Genomic DNA, 20,827 nt, shown 5'->3' on the forward strand with positions numbered 1-20,827 from the left:
AACAGATTAAACAGCATAAATAACATGTTTTTGTTCGGCCTTAAAGGGTTAATATTTACTGAACTGCTGATTTGCTCTGATAAGAAGTTAGTGCCGTGAGATCTGGGAAGCTGCAGTTGCTTTAGTTTCTCTGCTTTCTCTCCTCCTAAATATTTATTGTAACGTCCAGGCTTTGTTTCATGTTTATTGGTATTAAATTCATTATAGTCTTTTGACATATGAGGCATACACATTTGCTGTGGCTCTTGATGAAAAAGTATTCAAATTTCCATCTCACCAAAATCACTGGTTCTCAATGTTAAGCTTGTGCTTTATGTCTGTAGTCTTAACTAAATATCATTCAGTAAATAAAGCTGCAGTGTCACTACCCAATTTGAACCAGAATACTGATTTGGACTACACATGTGTGAATATGTATGTCAACATACCCTTTTTGGACTACGCATGCACAGGAACATCGTAAATGATATTGGAAATTTAAATTTTAGCTAATTTCGTTACCAATGTCATGTTACGGTGCTGCTGCAACCATCAGGTGAAAGGAAAACCTGCAACATACTGGCCACATATAACACACTCTAAAAGCTAGTAGCCAAGGGCCAATTAAAATCTGTCCACAGGGCCACATTTGGCCCTGGGGTCAGACTTTTGACACAGCTGGCTTGAGGTCACCATGCCCAGGTTTCAGCTAGAGGGAGATAGAATACCCCAACACAGGGCTGTGGAGCAGTGGAACTGACTCTGGAGTGATGGAGCACCATCAACTACACTAAAGCCTTCCCAGAAAAGTACAAGCTGCAAAGGCTGGACTCCCTATTAATAACCTCAATTTCGGAGAAAATGCCAGTGCAGGGGTTTACATACATTTGGACACATAAGCATATTACTATACTATACATACTAAACGAATTAATTAATTCTAATGGTGGCGTACAACTTTTGACAAACTATTTAATATGGTATTATGTGGTTTGGACGCAGCAATTGTACATGACTGAGAAAGCACAAAATCATTGGCCTCTGGAGTTGGAAACGTTGGGCTATTGTCATATCCCAACAATATAGCCCAGAGCCATTTTAAGGCCTCATGGTGGCAGCACTAGACACAGAAACGGCTCAGAATAATAAAAAAAAAAACTCGCCGTGTTCCCGGCTGATTCTCTGAAGGCTATGAACCTTCCCTTCCTGTTTCAGCACACAAGCTGCATAACGTCCGCACACTGAATCCCATCTGACTGCATTAGATGCCTACCAGGCTTCCATAATGTCTGCCTTTCCATCTCCAGCGACAAAGAGGCGGTTCATTCCTTTCCTCGATCGCGTTACATGTTTTGTTTTATTAATCTGAGGACCTTATTTCATTGCACTTGTTTCTCGCAATAGTCCTGTACGGCAGGAACACTCACTGTCCTCCGGTGATTGTTCCCTCCATATTCTCATGGCGGAGACTAAAATTATTTACCATATAGACGAGGAGGAAACTCCTTATTTGGTGAAACTGTCAGTTGCTCCAGACAAGGTAACTTTGGCAGATTTTAAGAATGTCCTCAATAATCGTCCGGTCAACAGCTACAAATTCTTCTTCAAATCTATGGATCAAGATTTCGGGTAAGTAGCCTGGTCTATCTACGTTTACAATGTTGCATGTAACGTTAGTCTCTTCTGTCATAAAACGATTCCGCTGGAAAATGGGGCTTAATGAGAATATACATGCATGTAGTCTGAAAATGGCATTCGTTATGTCTTCACTTGTGCTGCTGTTCGAATGAAGCTGTCATCTCGGCAGCGACGTTATTGCCACCTTCCTATGACTAATGGCTTTATCACCTGCTCCTGCTCCTATTGTAGGGTTAACAGCAGAATAGGGGTTCACCTTATCTTACCGAGAAAAAAATAGTCTTTTATATACTTAACTACGTTTGACTTCGTTTAATGTATTATGAGTATATATTGGTTTAATAGCCTGAGTTTAGCATTTTTTTCAATAATGAGCGAACAGCAATGATTGTGTAATTTTAATGAGATAAACGGCTCCAGTGTAGTCTACAATTCCATTATCTTGCTTATTCCCAAAGCCTATTGTGACGTAACTATTGTATATATACGTTATATTTCCTTTCTTCCTGCCCTTGCGATGTTACTCGTTAAAAACCTATCACAGTGATTCACAAGCGTTTAATGCTGCTGAATCTTTTACTACGTTGTGTTTGGGGCAATAGAATAATAACACATGCACGTGTAACTAGCTGGCTAAATACAATGTGAAGACATACAGTATGCTAAAGCTTCCCCTTACCTTACACTTCGCTCTTTTCCCCAAGCATTGTCCCTGCACATGTGCACCTACTTTTTCCAACCTGACAGGGCTAACTTTACACAAGGTGGGTTTGCCTGCCGGTAGAGAAAAAAAGCACGGTGTGTTACACTATACCCATCTTCAGTAGCCTGTTTTGACAAGTTACGTGTGGCTGTTCCAGCTGTCGTTTGTAAAGGTCTAAGAAGTGCTTGCTCAGTTGCCAGAGTAGGCCGCTCACTAGCTGGAATACTGTAGGCCTAACTGTAAGCGCGGCTATCCGGGAAATCTCTCTGTCTTCGGGAAGGCGAGTGCCGGGGACTAACGGCCTGTCATTAAGTTAGTCTCGTCCACTCTGCTGCGGGCTGCAGCCACTGACGAAGAGCTGGTCACAGCGCACTCGCAGCCTGAGCTGGTTTCGTTTTCAGTGAGAGGTGTGTAGGCGGCTAGACAGAACTGCTTGCGCCTGGTTAGCTACGGCACTAAGACATACAGTCAGATCTTGGCACCTACTCAGCGTGGGTGCTTTGTTGTGGTGTCCGTATTGTTCGAAGGTATTGCCTTATAGCTACCTCTTTCATCACCAGCTGTATTTTGAGGCATGACTGACGGATAAGGTATACCTAATTACAAATTTAAGGTATTCTGTACATAAATGAAGATCCTATTTTTCTTCAACAGTTCAAGGAAAGCACAGTGTTAGCAATGTTAAAGTTGCTCTGATAGCTGTTGTACTTTTACAGCCACGAAGTTGAAAACTGACGAGCCGAAAGATTAAAATATGTGATATGCATTGATACTGACAAGGATATTGGTTGAATTTTGACAGTAATACATTATATTCCAAAGTATCCAGACAGCCTTTCCACTTAATACATTAAGCAGCTTTAAGCTAGAAAAGCATTGTCAAAAGAAAGGGACGCTGTGGAGCACCTGCACATGAGCCTTAGGTCACAATGCCCAATGCTAAGCATCAGCTAGAGCTCCTTTGCATTGGAACAATGTTCTCTGAAGTGATTGCGCTCCACTGAATACTTTTGGGATGAGTTTGAGTGGCGTTCCCAGAAGAGTAGAGGCTATTACTGCTGCAGTAACAGGTAGAAAAACTCCATATTAATACCCTTGATTGCAGAAGAATTGAATTGATTTGAACTGTCTGCTGACTTTTGGACATGGTGTTTATTTGATATTATACGGTTGCTCTGATGTTGCAGCTGTACTTTTACAGCCAAGAAACTGAATGCTGAGGAACCTGCTTAAGAGCTGGAGGTGACATGAATTGACATCAGCTGTGATACTGATTGGGAAATGTATCTCGGTGACAATAACATCTTGTGTCTGCCTGCTTATAGTTCTTTTTGCCAACAAATCTACTGTGGCTAATGTAGTTATGGCTTTTGTTATGATGTGGTGCAGCATCACTAATTAAGAATAAATGTTATATCACCTTTTTCGCAATAATACTGTATTTAAAATTCCTGACAAAATCTTAATTTTAGTTTCTACAAATATAATATGTATTGTCTTATTGCCAGGCACACAGTACAGTTAATTAGATACAGAGCACTGCTTTATAATACATTGCCACCCCGCTGGATGAGTTTTTGCTTTTCTGTGATTACAAAGTGTTTAAATTCATATTATAACTTGAGAAAGAATTGCTATCATTACTATTATGCCTTGAAACTCAAGTCTTGTCTGGGTATTTATCCAGTCTTTGAACTTTGTATTGGTGCCACTTAACACAAAGAGTGATTGCCACTACCACCGACACAGATACACATTGCATAGACCTTCACACTATTGCCCCAACCCTCCCACCCTCACTGAACTCATTGGCCTACACACTGTTTTATAAGTGTCTGAATTATTTCACATGATATAACAGTCAGAGCCAGACACAGTTCCTCAAGGGAGGGCAAGCGATCCAGAACATCACGCTCATTCAATCACTGGGTCAGACCACATGAAGTGTTAGAGGGCAAAGCAGTGTACTGGCTTTATGACGTTGTTCCGGAGGCTTACACGTACTGTAGTGTTTGCACAAGACATTTGCAAACAATCACATAGACAGGCATGTAGATTAGGAGAAGCAAGAGCATTTTCCTGTTGAATTCAGTTTGATTGTAATAGATAAGGCAGATGTAAATGCTTCCGTAACTGGTGGTGCAGTAGATTACAAATAGAGATTTAACAGCTCCTGAATTGTTCATGTAAATACACTTGTTAAGCTGTTTACACCTAATGATTAAATTCATAACCGAGTGGATTTCTTTATCTTTACATGTTGATGGGCAGGTTTAAATACTCCAGAGTCATAAATGAATCATGATGGGATCTTCCAAGCTGCCTGCAGACGCACTTCAGGTCAGGATAAGCTGTGATTAGGTTGTGCAGAATTGTAAATGTTTTAGGCTATATGGCAGTGTCAGGCCAATATCAGCAGAAAATGCTGGACCAGATATCGGAAGGAAAAAAGAATCCTGTAACACATCTATCCTGAGACAGCACCCACTCACATTGTATGATGTCATGTCGTAACTGTGTAGTTGTTCCTGTGGGGTGGCGGAGTGTTTGAGTTGTTTTAACATGATAGTCTATTTTAAGATGTTTAAGTGAGATCCTAAGTGAAGTGCTTCAATTAAAAATTCGTCATTTGGAAGCTTAGTAGTTTTAAAAGAATAATATGTCCATCTGATGTTGGATATCGGTATTGGAAAAGGAAAAGTGCTATTGTGCCAGTGTACAAAGGTGATTGATGATTCTTCAGTGATTGTTTTCAGATATACATGCCCATGAAATGCCCACAAAATAATAAAAAAATTTAAAAACTGAGTATTCTAAGTTTAAACACCAATGCTTTATCGCCAGTACGTCTCTTGTTCTCTGCCAAGGGTTTGTCATTTGCTGTCTTTTGTGTTAATGATCAAAACTAGGTGTCTAGGTGTATCCTGTCAGAGTAAAGTGGGTGGGGCTTATGCCATGTGCGCACAATTGATCAAGTTTTCCAAATTTGCTTATAAAATCTAGGCTTACTATTTTTATGGGGCTTATTTTGTTAGAGGGCATTTCAATAGGTGTTGAAAAAGTCCTATTTGAACTTTTTGAAAACCAAATGGAACCTCAAAGTATGTGTATCATTACAAGTAAATTTAGTGTACTTTAAAGGGCTCATACCATAAAAAACTGAATTTTCCATACTTTTTGTGAGTTTGATGTAGTATGTCAACATTGTTAAAGTTTCAAAATGTACCGTTCTCTCCCCTGTCCATATAGTTCATATATGGCAACAAACACAGCCCATTTTGAATTAACTGTTACTGTGATGTCATGAAAGTCAACACATTTATATATATATTCACCACTTCAGCCTACAACATTTTAGCCCCACCCATTCACAGTGCTTTTTGAATGAGTGATAGTTAGTAGCAGGCGACACACCTCCTGCTACCTTGTCCATTGCATCTGAACGAGTACACTTTGTTTTTGAGTGGACACAAAGGAATGGCTGGTCTTTTGGGGTTAGCTGTGGCATGGGCATCAGATGAAGCCACAGCCTTGTGCGCAAAACAAGCTATGGACCAGTTGGTAATAATAACTGCATAACTGTCAAATTGCAGCAGTGTCTGATGAATAGAGGCACGAGTATATGGGATGCACATATAAGACAAATGATTTTGACAAAATTTGATGAAGTTGCCCTCTTATTCTAAATTCTGGTTCCACCTTAAATGTTGCCGGTACATTCAAGTGCCTGTACAAGAGGAATGAAATTTCAAACAAAATTAAGAAGCCAACTTCAGCCTTGTAGAAATTCGGATGTGAAACAACAATTAGCATCATTTTGCTGGATCTGCAGGAGAAGTGTTGAAAAGCAATATTGACATAAGTTTCTCTACATATTTTTTAGTTTTGTTTTTCCTATTTTGCACCAAAAAAATTCAGATTTACATTGATGAAGGGACATCCCAGAATAATAATGCACTATTTACCTACAGAAATAGGTTTACATAGACCGAAACTGTTAGAAATTTTATCCACTGTAATTATACCATAATATACATAATTCCCACTACTTGGCACAATACAGGGCGTCCAATAAGAACAGAGGTTGTATTCATATATCAGCAAAACCACTCTGTTTAATTCTAAGACATAAAGAAACGTTGGAAAATGGTCATGTTAACATTTATTATGACTGTTTTTGGTACATTAAACCACACATAAGTCATATGTGGACATCAGTGAAATACATAGAATACAAGAAAAATAAAATAATAAAAATACCAATAAAATAGCATATGGGCCCATAATGCCCAGAATTATAATCAGATCAAACAATATTGCTTACACATATCAGGCTGCTTATGAATACCTCAAATCCCAAATCAATAAAGTAAGCCAGTTTTTTCTTTTCAGGACAAATACTAACAAACATTATACAGTTCATGAGCAAGATTAATTGTTTTGATACATCAATATTGCCTAATGGGGTCTGAGCAGGATCAATACAAAAACTGTGACTCAATGAAGAGAATTTCTGTGGCACTTAGCGCTATGCCAAAATATCAGACAAGCCCAAGCGAGACACATTTACCAACAGCACACTTAAAAGACTTGAAGTCAGTCTAACCAGAATTTTCCTTGGCACTTTTCTTCTTCCTTTGTGGATGCTAGCTTCTCCCCAGCTGTCTTCACAGCAAATGGTGTTTTCACCTTGAAGTACTTTAGTGTACCTGCATTGCACCAGCCCAGTGAACACAATCACAAAATGTATCCAGAACAGTAGCACTACATTGGGTAAGAGAGCAAGAGGCTGACAAGGCAGTAAGTAATTACATAACCAGCCGTGACTGACAGCAGCTGTGATTACTTATGGAGAATGATTGATGGAGAATGTGCTGTAAATGGTTCTATATAGAACCTTTTTGAAAAGATAGTTGAAAAGAAGAATGTTTTCATCATGCAAAGAACCCTTTAGTCATGCAAAGGGTTCTTTGAGTGTTCATGGTTCTATATAGAACCATTTTCTTTACTAAAGAACGCTTGAAAAGCCTTCTCTTTTAAGAGTGTAAGACTGCCTTATTTTGACAAAATTATGTACTTTTGGATTGCAAGTATACCTTGGCTGATCAAAACACAGACACAGTTCAAGTTGCTCACAGCACACAGTAAAAAACACTGTGATTGGTTAAGTGACTTGCAATGCAGCCTTCCATGAAATCAGTACAGAACCTGTAGAGCACAGTGTTCCATGCTGACCTAATAATCTAACTACATGTAGAACATGACTACAAGATATGAGAAAGTAGGCTATGTAGATATAATGGAAATAATAAGCCTCTATACAATGTACTGCTAAGTGTGCATTAGTAAGAACTGAAGTCAAGAATAATGACATCTTAAATGCATGAGGAAATACACCATAAAAAAAATCTGCATAACACAGTTGTTAACATCTAAACAAAGTCAGTTGTTTGATGTGAAATGTGGTATTCTAGAGAAGTTTTCTGGGCTGAAATTGTTCACAATTGTGGTCATAGGAACCAAATTTCCAAATGTTTAACCCCTTAAATTCCCAGGCTTATTACATACTAATGCTTATTATAGAATCTAAAAACTACCTAACCAGAAATTATTATGCGAAATGGCTACAAATATGTAGCGTGATGTCTGAGACATTGTTTTACTGTACTTTTGCAACAAGATTCTGGCTTAAAATGTATTTTTAAAAGATGCATAAAGGACATTGTAAGGCACAATTGTACCCAATTTTTTACTTATTTTGTTGTATATTTAGCATTTAAAAAATTCACAAGACACATGTATGCTAAATGGCTGTATTTGCGTTTTTGTATTTGCATTTGTGTAGACAATGTGATACCTGATTTCTATCACCCACACTGTAAAGAAATCTGAGTCAGTAGGTTTCTCTACAATGCACATTTTCATAGCAAACTACACTGAATGTCTTTGTTTACATTTCAGCATATGAATTATTGAATTATGCAGAAATGTGAAAATTCCCCTTTAACATAAATGTACAAGCCGCAGTACACATGGCTTTGATAAAATGTCCAGTCTGTTGGTCTTACTTTATTTATGATTAAAATGACCTCAGAAGATACAGTACCTAATAAAAATAGTACTGATGTGTTAGTATGTCATATACTACAGTATACTAGATTGATGTACTAGGACATGGTTTAAGCATGATACTGTAAACAATAACCTGACATGAGGAAATTCCAAGCTAAGAATAATGGGAGTGTTCTGCTTGAAGACAGTAATGTCTCGAATGATGTTTAATGAAATCCGAGCACACCTCAGCACACCTCTCATTATTGTGTGCGTCAGGCTGTGTGCATCAGGCAAGTGATGTTTTTCTTATTCTTCAGAGAAAGTATTACCAGCAGCAATAAGTAAATTCACAAAGTGATCACAAAGCTCTAAGATAGCAAAAACACGTTGTACTCATCCATTTCCATAGCCTTTTAAACGGTCCAATGCAAAACTTACACATTTTGTTGAGTTTCTTAGTGAAAAGAAGTTAACACGTCCTTTACAGGGAATAACCTTAAATATGGAATTATTCTGCAAATTTTTGTGCACAATTTCTGGGTTTAACAATTTGGCAAAAATGAAAGATAAAATATATAATGTTCCATAACTTTTGCACAGACCATATGTTTTATATTTTTTCCCAATATGTTAAAATTTTTAAATTAGCTATTTGTAAACGAAGCACCTGGTATTGAATCTGTGCCATGTCTATTTTCACAGTTTATACAGTTTGAAGAAGACTGTGGCCTACTAGATGTGAACAAACATTTTAAAGGGCCCACATTCATTTTTTCCCATGCATTTTTCATCTGTTTTATTTTTATATTCATAAAACCACACAAACATCAAGAGTGGATCTTGGGGGAGTAGTCATAATTCGTTTTTACCTGACCACTTTCTAACCCCTCTTCATTCTCCCTTTAAAATAAACAGATTGTGTTTTGCCTTTAAGTCTGAGCTCTGTGATACAGCTTTCTATGATACAGGTCATGGAAGTATTGCTGAATATACATTGATGTCTACACACAATAGTTTGCTTTCTCAAAGTTGTACTCATGATGCATTTTCTTCCTGAATGTAATGTATCCTATTCTTAGGCCTTTGGTTCAGGCTGTACATCATTGTGTTGAGTCATGATACTACGAATAGTCTGATATAAGCAGAACGACGAGCGCAGATGTCCAGACTGCACATATGGCTGTGCTTCTGGGCAGTTTGAGAGGAGCTTAGAGTATTAGAGTTGGCTGCAGTGTGGTCAGTCTCAGTGCCCAGTACCTCACCGTTGGAAAGCCCCAGGTTTGGACTCAGCAAAGTGGGAGGCCAAGCCATGTGAGGAAAGACTGGACTGCCCTCTGCTTCCCAAATATATAGATAGAAGCAACAAGAACACCTGACACAATGTGCTAACAGTAGGTCATTTAACAGGATAAGATCTATTTCCCTATTGTAGGCACTCAACATTCATGTTGTATTAGTGCTGCCATTACTCATTATATTAGGTTATATTAGAGTACCAGTAAGGTTTTTAAAAAGGGGTTAAACCTTAAAAATGACTTATTTGAACAATAACAAACCATGCATGGTCTTTAGAAAATCCAAGATACTGGAAAAATATACTTAATTAAACAAAAAAACATAAAAACTTTAGGAGGTACATTTTAAGCCAAGTCAAGTAATCAGATTTAATCAAGTAAAGATACTTTTTCATATGTGATTTTAGGTTCTTTTAGTATTGTAAGTAATTGTTTGTAAATAATATGATACATTTTTCATGTTTTGTATTTCTTTTCCTGCTCTGCTTGCCATGTCAGTCATTGTTGCCCTTCAGTTCTGCATAGTATGTCACAAATATTGTAAAAAGTAACATAACACAAAATGTATTTAATTGTTTTTAAATTTTACTTATATTCTATGACTTTGTTCATTCAGCTTTTCTTATTCTTATTTGGAACTTTTCAGATCATGAAGAACTAAATCAATGATGCTGCATTTTTCAGTTACTGTAGTAATTCGTCCTATAATCAATGTTTAAAGTTCTTCGACGTGCATCAATTAGTAATAAGCATGCCTGAAGAACCTTTCAAAGTGCAATTCATCCTCTCATGTTGAAATGTGTGTGTTTCCTTTTATTGTATATTATTGATTAATTCAGCATGGCTGGGTGGGGGTAACTAACGGCCCCATTACATTAAAATTCATGAATTTTTAGAATATAGTTCAACACACTTTAGGATGACTCCCGGCAGATGAGCACCATGCAGAAAGACACACCTCATCTAATACACTGCAGACTGAGCCGGCAAACCACAAAATTACATTTCAGGCTCAATTTCTTTGGATAACATGGTGGGTAACAAAATTAATTCATCTGACCCACACACCATAACTATGGCTCACCCTAAGAAGCTGCACACCCCCTCATTCCCACCACCACCACACTGCCACTCACATCTAAGACACATCAAGGTCAAAGAAGCACTAGTTAAGTATGCCGAGTCAGCCAGCTGGCCAAGCCCCCAGTGGCTGAGGTGGTCTCCTGGGTGTGGAAGAGCAGAAGCAGGGCTGGGGAAAGCCTGGCCTAATTAAACAATGGAAGCGACAGTTGCAGCTAGCTCCAGCCGGGTCTGTGAGGGCGGCGTGAGCAGACTGTCTTAAGAAACAGGACTGAAGACGTTCACTATTCCAGCTTTTAAATTGTTCTGTTATATTTTGATTACTGATTATTACATAAAAGTCTGACCGCAATAATTTAATCGTCTGACCATGATCATTTCCCAAAATTGTTACTAGAGCTGCACAATATGGACATAAATTGCGATTGTTGATAAAGCTTGTTTGACCCTGAGCATGATGACGATATGAGAAGGAATAAGTTATTATTGAAACAGTGTGCCTCTGACTGGATGTGTTGCAGATAAAGATCTTTTTTTTTGTTGTGTAAACAGAAATCTAAATAATCTCTCCTTTAAGAAAAAGGGAAATAGTATAAAATAATGTAAAATTACAAAAGCACCACTGACTACTGTGCAAAATAAAAATAACGAAATACTTATAGCTACTTACATCAGAACAGCAAGCACATTTTTGTGCACTGTGAGAGTAAACAGTGTCGCTGATGTGAAGCATTGCTCTTATTAAGAATCAAAAGCTTTTTGACTACTAATCATTCCCCTTTGTGGAGATTTTGTAGGCTGCAAAACATGAGTGAGTTCCATGAGGTGATTCAGTTGGACAAGATTCCCTGTAGAGCTTTTTATATTTGTATGGATTTGGAGTGAGGTGACACATATGAAAAATTATGTGTACTTTTATTTTCATTATAGGCCTACTAAAAATAAATAAACATGTTTTTAACATCCTATATATCTCTTTAAGTTGATGCAGATTTGTTATGACAGTAGCCATACATTTTAGCATACAGTCAATGTATTTTACACACAACCCTGAGAGTGAGAATAGTTGTTAGCATTTTTATGGCTAGCTTATGGATGGTAGTTCAAATCATTTTTGAGCTGTGCATGTGTATGGCTTGTAACTGGCATTTAGCAAATGGTTAAGTTCTTTGATTAATTTCTGAATACAGATGGAGTGTTCACATGACAAAACGGGCCAACATTGACATTTAGTAAATGACATTGAGTAAATTCACACAGTGTGGTAACACAAACTGTGGCCAAGTGCTTTAGTCTGTGTATGGCTATAAGACATTTTTTTATTGGATTAGTGAGCTGTAGCTCCTCTCACTGAGTTTTTGATTGGTTCTGCCACTGAGTTTGACTCTCTGTCTCTCTGTGTCTTTAGGTCAGCACTCCATGCAGTTTAGAGAGGGTGGAGATTTTCTTTTTGATGTAAGCATCCTTAACTCAATCAAAAAGTGGTGGGTCGTCTCCCCAGCACTTTAAAAAGTGGTGGGTCAAATACCTGCTCGCCCCAGTGGTTCCGGTGACTCTGCCATATAACTTAACAATGTTTATTTTATAAAAATAAGTATTAAATATTAAATATAAATAGGTATAAAAAAGATTACTTAATTGCGAAAAATATTTGTTTTGGTAGAGACAGTTCTCAATGTTACACACTGATTTTCAAGCCCCTGGCATCTTTACAAAACACTGGATTCTAACTGCCCACCATGTGGCCATGAGATTCACGTCCTGCTCTAAAATGCAGGGGCATGGCTAAAGGCTCTGTCTATGAACTAAAACTCTTTGTGTTTGGCAGTGACCTAAAAACATGGGAAAGCATTTTCTGAAAACTTTTTTATTTAAAAATTAAAATCAAATATTTTAATCAAATCTTTAAACGTCACTTTGTAAGAAACCAAAAAGATTAAAAGATTTTAAGGATTATTTTCACAGGTTGAAATTTAGGGGGTTAGAATTTGGGACAGCCAATGGAAAAAAAATAATAGAAAGTAGTTTTGTATATATTTAGTTTATTATTATTATTATCTCTGTTAATGCCTTGGATTTAAACAGATTATAGAATGCCACCTTAGCTACAAGTCAACTGCAGAAGCTGAAATGTCCGCCCTGCTAGATCTTCCCCAGTCAACTGGAAGTACTATTATTGTGAAATGGCATCATCTAGGGGCAACAACAGCTCAGCCACGAAGTAGTAGACCACGCAAACTAACAGAGTGGGCCCGCAAAGCTGAAGCACGAAGCACATACAAATCGCCTATCCTCTGCTGCATCACTTACTACAGAGCTCCAAACTGCCTCTGTAAGCAATATCAGCACAAAACTGTGCAATGGGAGCTTCATGAAATGGATTTCTGTGGCCAAGCAGCTAAACACAAGCTTAAGATCACTATGCACAATGCCAAGCGTCGGCTGGAGCACTGCAAAGTGCACCTAGACTGGACTGATTAATGGTGCTTCACTATCTGGCAGTCTGATGAATCTTGGGTTGGCAGAAGCCAGGAGAACTCTTAGGTTATCAGAATGCATAGTGCCAATAGTAAAGTTTGGTGGAGTGGGAATAATGGTCTGGGGGCGTTTTGAGGGTTTGGGCTAGGTTCCTTAGTTCCAGTGAAGGGTAATGTTAATGTTACAGCGTACATATACACTTTGGACAATTATATGCTTACAACTTTGTGGAAACAATTTGGAGAAGGTAATTTTCTGTTCTAGCATGTTTGTGCCCCTCTGCACAAAACAGTCCATAAAGACATTGTTTGATGGGTCTAGTGTGCAGGAACTTGTGGAGAGCCCTGACCTCAACCATATTTAACGCCTTTGGGATGAAATGGAACATCAATTGCGAGCCAGGCTTTCATGTCTTGTTCTTGCCTAACCTCACAAATGCTGTCTTGACTGAATGGGCACAAATTCCTACAGACACACTGAGAGTGGAAAGACTTACCAGAAGAATGGAGACTGTCACAGTTGCAAAGGTGGGGTGGGGGGGCAATTTTATATTAATGGCTATAGTTTTGAAATTAAATTCAATAGGTGTGATAGGTGTCCGCATACTTTGGCCATATAGCATACATTACAAACCTAGCCTCCCCCAAAACACATGAGAACACATGACCTGAGTAGTCATGACAGAGAACGTTGAAGACGAAGCAAAAGTCTGCTTCTTATTTACCAGCTTCTTCATGCATTGGAGAGAGATGCGCAATGCGTCATTTTCATCACTGTATCCACCTACCTCATGTCTCATTCACATGTGAGAAAACACCTAACATTATTATAATGGATGTAAATAATAACGATACAACGATACTTGCTCAAAACTACAGTCCAGGCATTGTCGAAAATATATACACACTGATTACATACAAGACAAATATATCTAGCCAACTTACACCTGCAGCTTAGCGAACATTAGCTTTGGACTTATACATAATGTAGCTACATAAGTAGTTAGCTACGTTGGCTACGTAATTCGGGAAAAACAACCAGATAATTAACTATCCAACAGAAAAATAGCAACCTTAGCAGCATTTTTCAGACATTTCAACTCCCTCAGGTTTCACCACCCTTGAAATGGTACAGTGATGTTCACTCTGGTTTGACCTCCTGCTTTATCCAACTTCTTTTTGTTCAAAGCCTTTTCTCTCTTTCTTTCTTTCTTTATTTATTTCTTTCTTGCTGTAGCCGTGCAAGCTGTTGTAGGTACTTATGTAACTTTATCTGCCATTCTTGTGAACCTAGCTTGCTTCCTTTCAGCTGTGTGTGTGTGTGTGTGTGTGTGTAGGGCCGTATAACCGACTGCACATGCGCAAATGAGTACATGTGCAGAGTGCATGCTTGTGGGCAGGTCATGAGGAAGATAGGTAGACAAGCAGGTATTCCATCTAAAGATTTCATTCAGTTCGAATGAAATGATTGGACAGTCCTGTGGCCTCCACAGATAATGTTTTTTTCTTTTTGCTGTCAGAGCTTTTGATTTATTGATTGCTGTCGGGGAAAGAGTATTTCGAGAAATATAGCAAAAACTGTTTCTAAAATAAATTACCTACTCCACCTTTAACTGATTGTTTCACAGGGTTTACTGACTACCTGAGCTAAACCATTTACTTACATTGAATGTCATAAGCTAAACAGGCGGCTGCAAAAGAGCATTTATGCAACAGCTTTAGGTTTAAGGAGGAACTGTCATGCTTGTTTTTCTGCAATGTTAACTTGCCATTTAGCTAATTGCTTTCTCAGGTTGGAATATTTATCTTAACCTGTAATCGATATTAAAAGTTAAAAGAGCTAAGTAATATACTTTAGCAGAAGAACTAAAACTACAATTACTGTGTTTTGAATATGTAAAAAGTAATGTTTCAGGGAAAATGTACTGTAACAAATGTAACTGTAATTTGTTACTTTCCCCCTCTGTCCCTTTACGGTGAATTAGCATTAGGAGGTTACACTGAAAGCCTCTTACAGCCTAGCATTTAGAATTCTTTGCCTCTTTTCCAGTTACTGTTCTCACTGGCATTTCAGCCACGCTTCTCTCCTTATCCCAAAATTTTTGAGGTCTTTTTCTTCCCTTTCCTCTCGCTCTCATTTCATCTCCCTTTGCTTTCTTTTTTTTTTTGGTGTGCTTTGTCCTGGGGTTCTGCTGTCTCAGGGGAGGACAGGGCAGAAGAGCTCAGGGGCGAATTTCCACTACAAAGTATAAAAGAGCTTTACACACAGCTAACCTCGTCAAGTCATCATTTAACACACACACACACAGTGTCGGCTGTACTTATTAAGTGACTTAAGCGGCTGCTTAGGGTCCCGCAGCCACCAAGTGTACATCTAACAACTTCTGTGTTATTACTGTACCATAATATTATTTAAGATGCTTGAGTAAGGAGAAAAAAAGCCAACTGGTTAACAATGTAGGCATGCGCAGCCAAAAAATGAAAAAGAAAAAGAGACAATGTAAGTGACCATTTGTTCAGTGTACTACTGCGTTGTCTTGTGACAGAATTTACCTTTGTGTATGTCTTAGATCTGTGACTATGTTTCTCTGGGATAAGGTCAACTGGCGAGTTACTTTAGCGTTTTATAGAGAGGTGTTGGATGGCGGCGTTTATACTGCTTGCATTCAAGAGAAAAAGCTAAACACAAATCAAAATACTTAACTCTTCATTAAATATGCACTCTTGATATGCAGAGCAAGGTACTTAGTACTAATTTTGTGTAGAAGTATTAACAGGAAAGTGTCAAGTTATGTGTATGGATTTTGTAGCATTTTAGAAAGTCTTAGTTTTAGTTATCTTAGCAAGTAATATATGCTTATCTAACATATTATTATGTGATAATATGTGATATGTCCATTTTAATAACCAATCAAACTGTGAACAGAGTTAGACAATCTGCTCCGAGATCACCTTACTGAGTAGGTTGTTGTATTCAGTCATAGAGCTTTCGTTTATTAAACTAATTCCTTTGTACTGGTGGACCTGTAAGTGCCATTTTTGTTTGTGGCTTTTATCTTATCCTTTATCGAAGGTCCGGTTGCTACAGATGTTGAGGTGAAAAAGCTCCAAGATCAACTTTTTTTGCTGTGTTAACATTACACAGCTTGTTTTGGCTTGTAGTTTGACAAGAAGAGAAAGCCGATCTGTGGTCTGTCTAACAAAGCAGGTGCAACTTAGACAGACTTTCTGGCTGAGTTTGACCTTCACCAGAACCGTAGTTAACCCATTTTACAACGGTGGTTAACGTCTTTCTCTGCTAATCCAGGGTAGGATAATTAGGCTGTGATTAATCTAGGTTTAGATACTTAGACTTAATCTAGGTTCAGATATTCAGACTGTGATTAATCCAGGTTTAGATACTCAGGCTATGCTTGATCCAGGTTTAGATACTCAGGCTGAGATTGATCCAGGTTTAGCTACTCAGGCTGTAATTGATCCAGGTTTAGATATTTAGACTGTGACTGATCCTGGTTTAGCTACTTAAGCTGTGATTGATCCAGGTTTAGATACTCAGGCTGTGATTGATCCAGGTTTAGATATTTAAGCTGTGATTGATCCAGGTTTAGATATTCAGACTGTGATTGATCCAGGTTTAGATGCTCAGACTGTGACTGATCCAGGTTTAGATATTCAGACTGTGCTTAATCCAGGTTTAGATACACAAGCTGTGATTAATCCTTGTGTGTGCACATGAAACGTGACATTTATGAAGAATGAGAAGAAAAATCATAATGCCTAAATATGTAGACAGTATGTATGTATGTATTAATGTAGGCATTAATAACAATGAAAAAGCAATGCTGTTACCACCCCCACTGGAGTTAGATCCAATTAAACTTAAAGTTAGTAAGCAAGAAATACTGCATTGTGAGACAGACTTCTAGGTCAAGAATGCTGAAAAGGTTTTCTGTAATTTAAACTGGAATTTAGAACTCCAAACGAGCAAAACAAAAATTTCCCACTTATAAATGTGTATCATTTAGACAGCATGTGGTAGCCATGGTTATTAGTTAGCTTCTGATTTTGCAGTATGTCAGCTAACATGATCAAAAGAATCTTGCTTAGGGCCCCCAGAAGGCTAGAGCTGGCCTGGCCACACATACACACAACATAAGCACAAACACAAACATCATCCTCACAGCTCTGTCACACACAAACACTTACACTAGTGCCATTACTTATTAGTTATGCTGCAGATGATGTGTGTTCACAGTGTTGTGACATGTCATACATGTTTTTGTCTGTCTTGTTCAGGGTGGTTAAGGAGGAAATCTCAGATGACAATGCCAAATTGCCTTGCTTCAACGGCAGAGTGGTGTCATGGGTAAGCTGAAATGTTCTGTGGCTTATATAATATCTAAATAGGAAGTGGACAAGAAAAGTATCAGGTCATATGGCATGCCATATTATTAGATCAATTTATTGCATATTCATACATTCTGCATGATATTCATCTGATTTAATCAATCTGACCATCAATCTGGTAAATAATGTTAGATGTTGAGCTAATATTTTAGTTTTTTCTCTGTTCCATCTCATCTGCCAATGCATGAACTGATTTAAGTAGTATAAGCAGTTGTTTAGGGTCCCCAAACAATGAGGTGTCCCTGCAATGGCCCTGACTGCTTGTATAAATTCTGTTGGTATCTGATGTTTCAGATAAAGCCCCTTTTCTGCTTAGTGTGCTGTGGCCTGACCTTGATTGACAGGTTAATGGGTGGAAGTCTAAAAATGAAAAAGCTAATCACTTTTTATGTTCTCTTTTGTTTTACTAAGTTTTGGGTCTGTCCTGTTCACGAAAAAATAAAATAAAATTTGGGGCTGGTTTGGCGATATGTAAAAAGTGGATTCCCCCAATTTTAATACCAACCTTTGGATGTATCTTTCCACCAAAATGCATGTTGCTCTGTTACCCTATCCCAAATATAGCAGATCAGCATCAGTCTAAAATGGTATATTCTCCACTGTCCATGTGTTTTTTACTGCAGAGGATAAAATTTTAATGCACTGCACCAGTGTCCTTGACTTCTATTGGGTTTCAAAGCCAGCAGCCAGAATTCTAAAAAAAAGTGCTTTCTAATTCTATCCAGGATACTGTGCTTCGATTAGCACTGTATGAGTCTGTTATTGCATTACTGCAGCCCCTGTGGCTTACAGCACTTCTGATGGTTTCTAGCTCTCTGTTGATATATTGGTCTAGCTCACTGTTGATGCTACATTTGTTTTGTGTTATCCATTTATGTCTGCATCATGTGGTCTATCATGTTTTAGGGCAGTATTGTCCACTGCCAGTTATGGGGAACTCATGTGCTGTTTGTTTTTAGGCTTTTTTATGTAAATGTCTAAATTATGTGCTGCACTTTTGTTGAGTTGTTTGGTATTTAAGTTGTTTATGTTTATTTGTTCTAGTGGGTGGGGCTTATTACAGTATGCACAATATGATAAAATCCATATCTTGGCCAAACATCACACCACTATCCACTTTTACATCAGTAAACCTTCCACCACTTGCTAGGATTTGGAACCAGTGTGCTGATAATATTTTGACATTTTTTTGTGTGTTTTTCTCAGCTTGTACTGGCAGAGAGTTCACACTCTGATGGGATGTCAGTGTGTACAGACCGTCATGCTGAACTTCCTCCACCCTTAGAGAGAACGGGTGGCATCGGAGACTCAAGGCCACCCTCATTCCAGTAAGTACACTCCACCTACCCTGTGGCCCTGTTTACACTTGCCATTAAAATGCATCCCATGTATGCATGTTGTATTTCTGCATGTTGTCCATATATGCATTTAAAAATACAAGTGTAACCACGTTTGTGATCAGAATATGTTCAGAACCCGAGGCAGCTGAGCATGCATTGTTGTGGGAGCTAAGCAAAAATAGTTTCTTTGTAAATTAAAGTGGAATGCTCTCATTGTGATTGCAAATGTTTTATAAAGAATGAAACACAGCACAGTCTGTATAATCTGTGCCTGCTCTGCTCTGGCACCATGCCAGCCAGATTAAACATTGTGCAGGGAAAGGAGATGCAATCAATAAATGGATACAGAAGCAACATTTGAAAAGGGCAAGTGTAAACAACCGTATCAAGATTAGATGATGATCTGATAATGGTGATAAGTTGCTAATGTAGGCTTGTGTTACACACATAAATGCACAAACACATGCACTCTTGTAATACTGTCCTCATCAGGATTTCTAGTCACTGCTAAATGCTGCTAATGCTTACAGTGAAAAAAATGCTACATTGAATTGACATTGTTTCATTTACACAATAATAAAATATCTTACCATTTGTGCCAAACATAAGCTACAAAGCCAAAAGTAGTGTTGCTGAAACATCCTTTTCAAATGTGTTGATCAACATTTTGTTCAGGTGGAAATAATGTACACATGTAATGTCTTTCTGCTGACCCTGAAGTATTTTTTCCCTGTAACGTTGTTATCAGACCAACCGAGACACTCACACAGAGCTGCTAGCAAGCAATGAAGGGCGAGACAGTAATGGATACAAATTCAGTTTGTAGACTAGTTTTGTAACTCTGTGTTTCCATTAAAATATTATTCCATGGAACTGCAAAAATGGAGGGGCTAAGGTGCAAATCATGTTACTGTGAAAAGGATTGAAGCAAGTAAATGAAACAGTGTACATCTGTATCTAACCTTAATGGAATGGAAATCCAAAGGTGACAGCTGCATGTATTACAAAAAGCTTTTTTCATTTTGAGAACCAGTGACATCAGAATGTTGTCATCAGAAAGAGAATAAAACACACACACACGCGCGCACACACACAAATCTGATGCAGCCTTTCTAATAGTGCTTTCTGGGTAGAAGCAAGTTAGTGACACCCTGAAAATCCACACACAAACCCACGCAGTGCACTCATCCTCTCTCACACATCATACACACCATCAGACCTCTACTTTACGCCTCTTTGTGCACATAAATGCATCTGCTATGTCACACACTTCTGCAGCTTATATACACGCTCCACAACTCTGTTGCATCCTAATGGATTTTTTTCCACCTGTCATCCACACATACACACACTCTCTTGTAGGGGTGGTCAGTATGGACTGACTTTCAAGACAACTAATAAAACATTACAAAATAAAAAAACAAAATTATGAAATAAAAAACAATAGAAATAATATATACAGTAATAATAATAATCCAGACTCCATATCAAATGACTATAATACACTGCTATTAATTTTTATACCATTACACCCTCCACCTGTTCTTTGTTCCCATCCATCCACAGTCTGAAAAGCCTAATGCAGTCTGTTCATGTATGCAGTGATCTCTACATAGCATCGTATAACAACACTGTAGAGAGTGGATGGGTAGTCCCTAACTGAGTCGCTCATCCGTAAACTGCAGGACTAATAAAAGAAGGCAAATGTGATATCTCGGAAACAAACCACCCAACCAAACATTAACACCCCCCCACAGACACACAACAACGCAGAGAGACCTCTGAGAGAGAGAGAGAGAGAGAGAGAGAGAGACCTCTGAGAGAGAGAGAGAGAGAGAGAGAGAGAGAGAGCGA

The 20,827-nt window shown here is 38.2% G+C and overlaps 1 protein-coding gene across 1 annotated transcript in view; it reads left to right on the top strand.

The window, feature by feature from the left end:
• Positions 1 to 1,184: 1,184 nt before the first annotated feature.
• dvl1b (dishevelled segment polarity protein 1b) overlaps positions 1,185 to 20,827 on the top strand; it is a 44,775-nt gene continuing 25,132 nt past the window's right edge. The window contains exons 1-3 of the mRNA XM_036560066.1: positions 1,185 to 1,608; positions 17,523 to 17,592; positions 18,840 to 18,961. Coding sequence (XP_036415959.1) covers positions 1,439 to 1,608; positions 17,523 to 17,592; positions 18,840 to 18,961 — 362 coding nt within the window. The 5' untranslated portion in view covers positions 1,185 to 1,438. The remainder of the gene's footprint in view (positions 1,609 to 17,522; positions 17,593 to 18,839; positions 18,962 to 20,827) is intronic.

Source organism: Colossoma macropomum, unplaced genomic scaffold (genome assembly GCF_904425465.1).
Source record: "Colossoma macropomum unplaced genomic scaffold, Colossoma_macropomum, whole genome shotgun sequence".
In the NCBI taxonomy this organism is placed as follows: domain Eukaryota; kingdom Metazoa; phylum Chordata; class Actinopteri; order Characiformes; family Serrasalmidae; genus Colossoma; species Colossoma macropomum.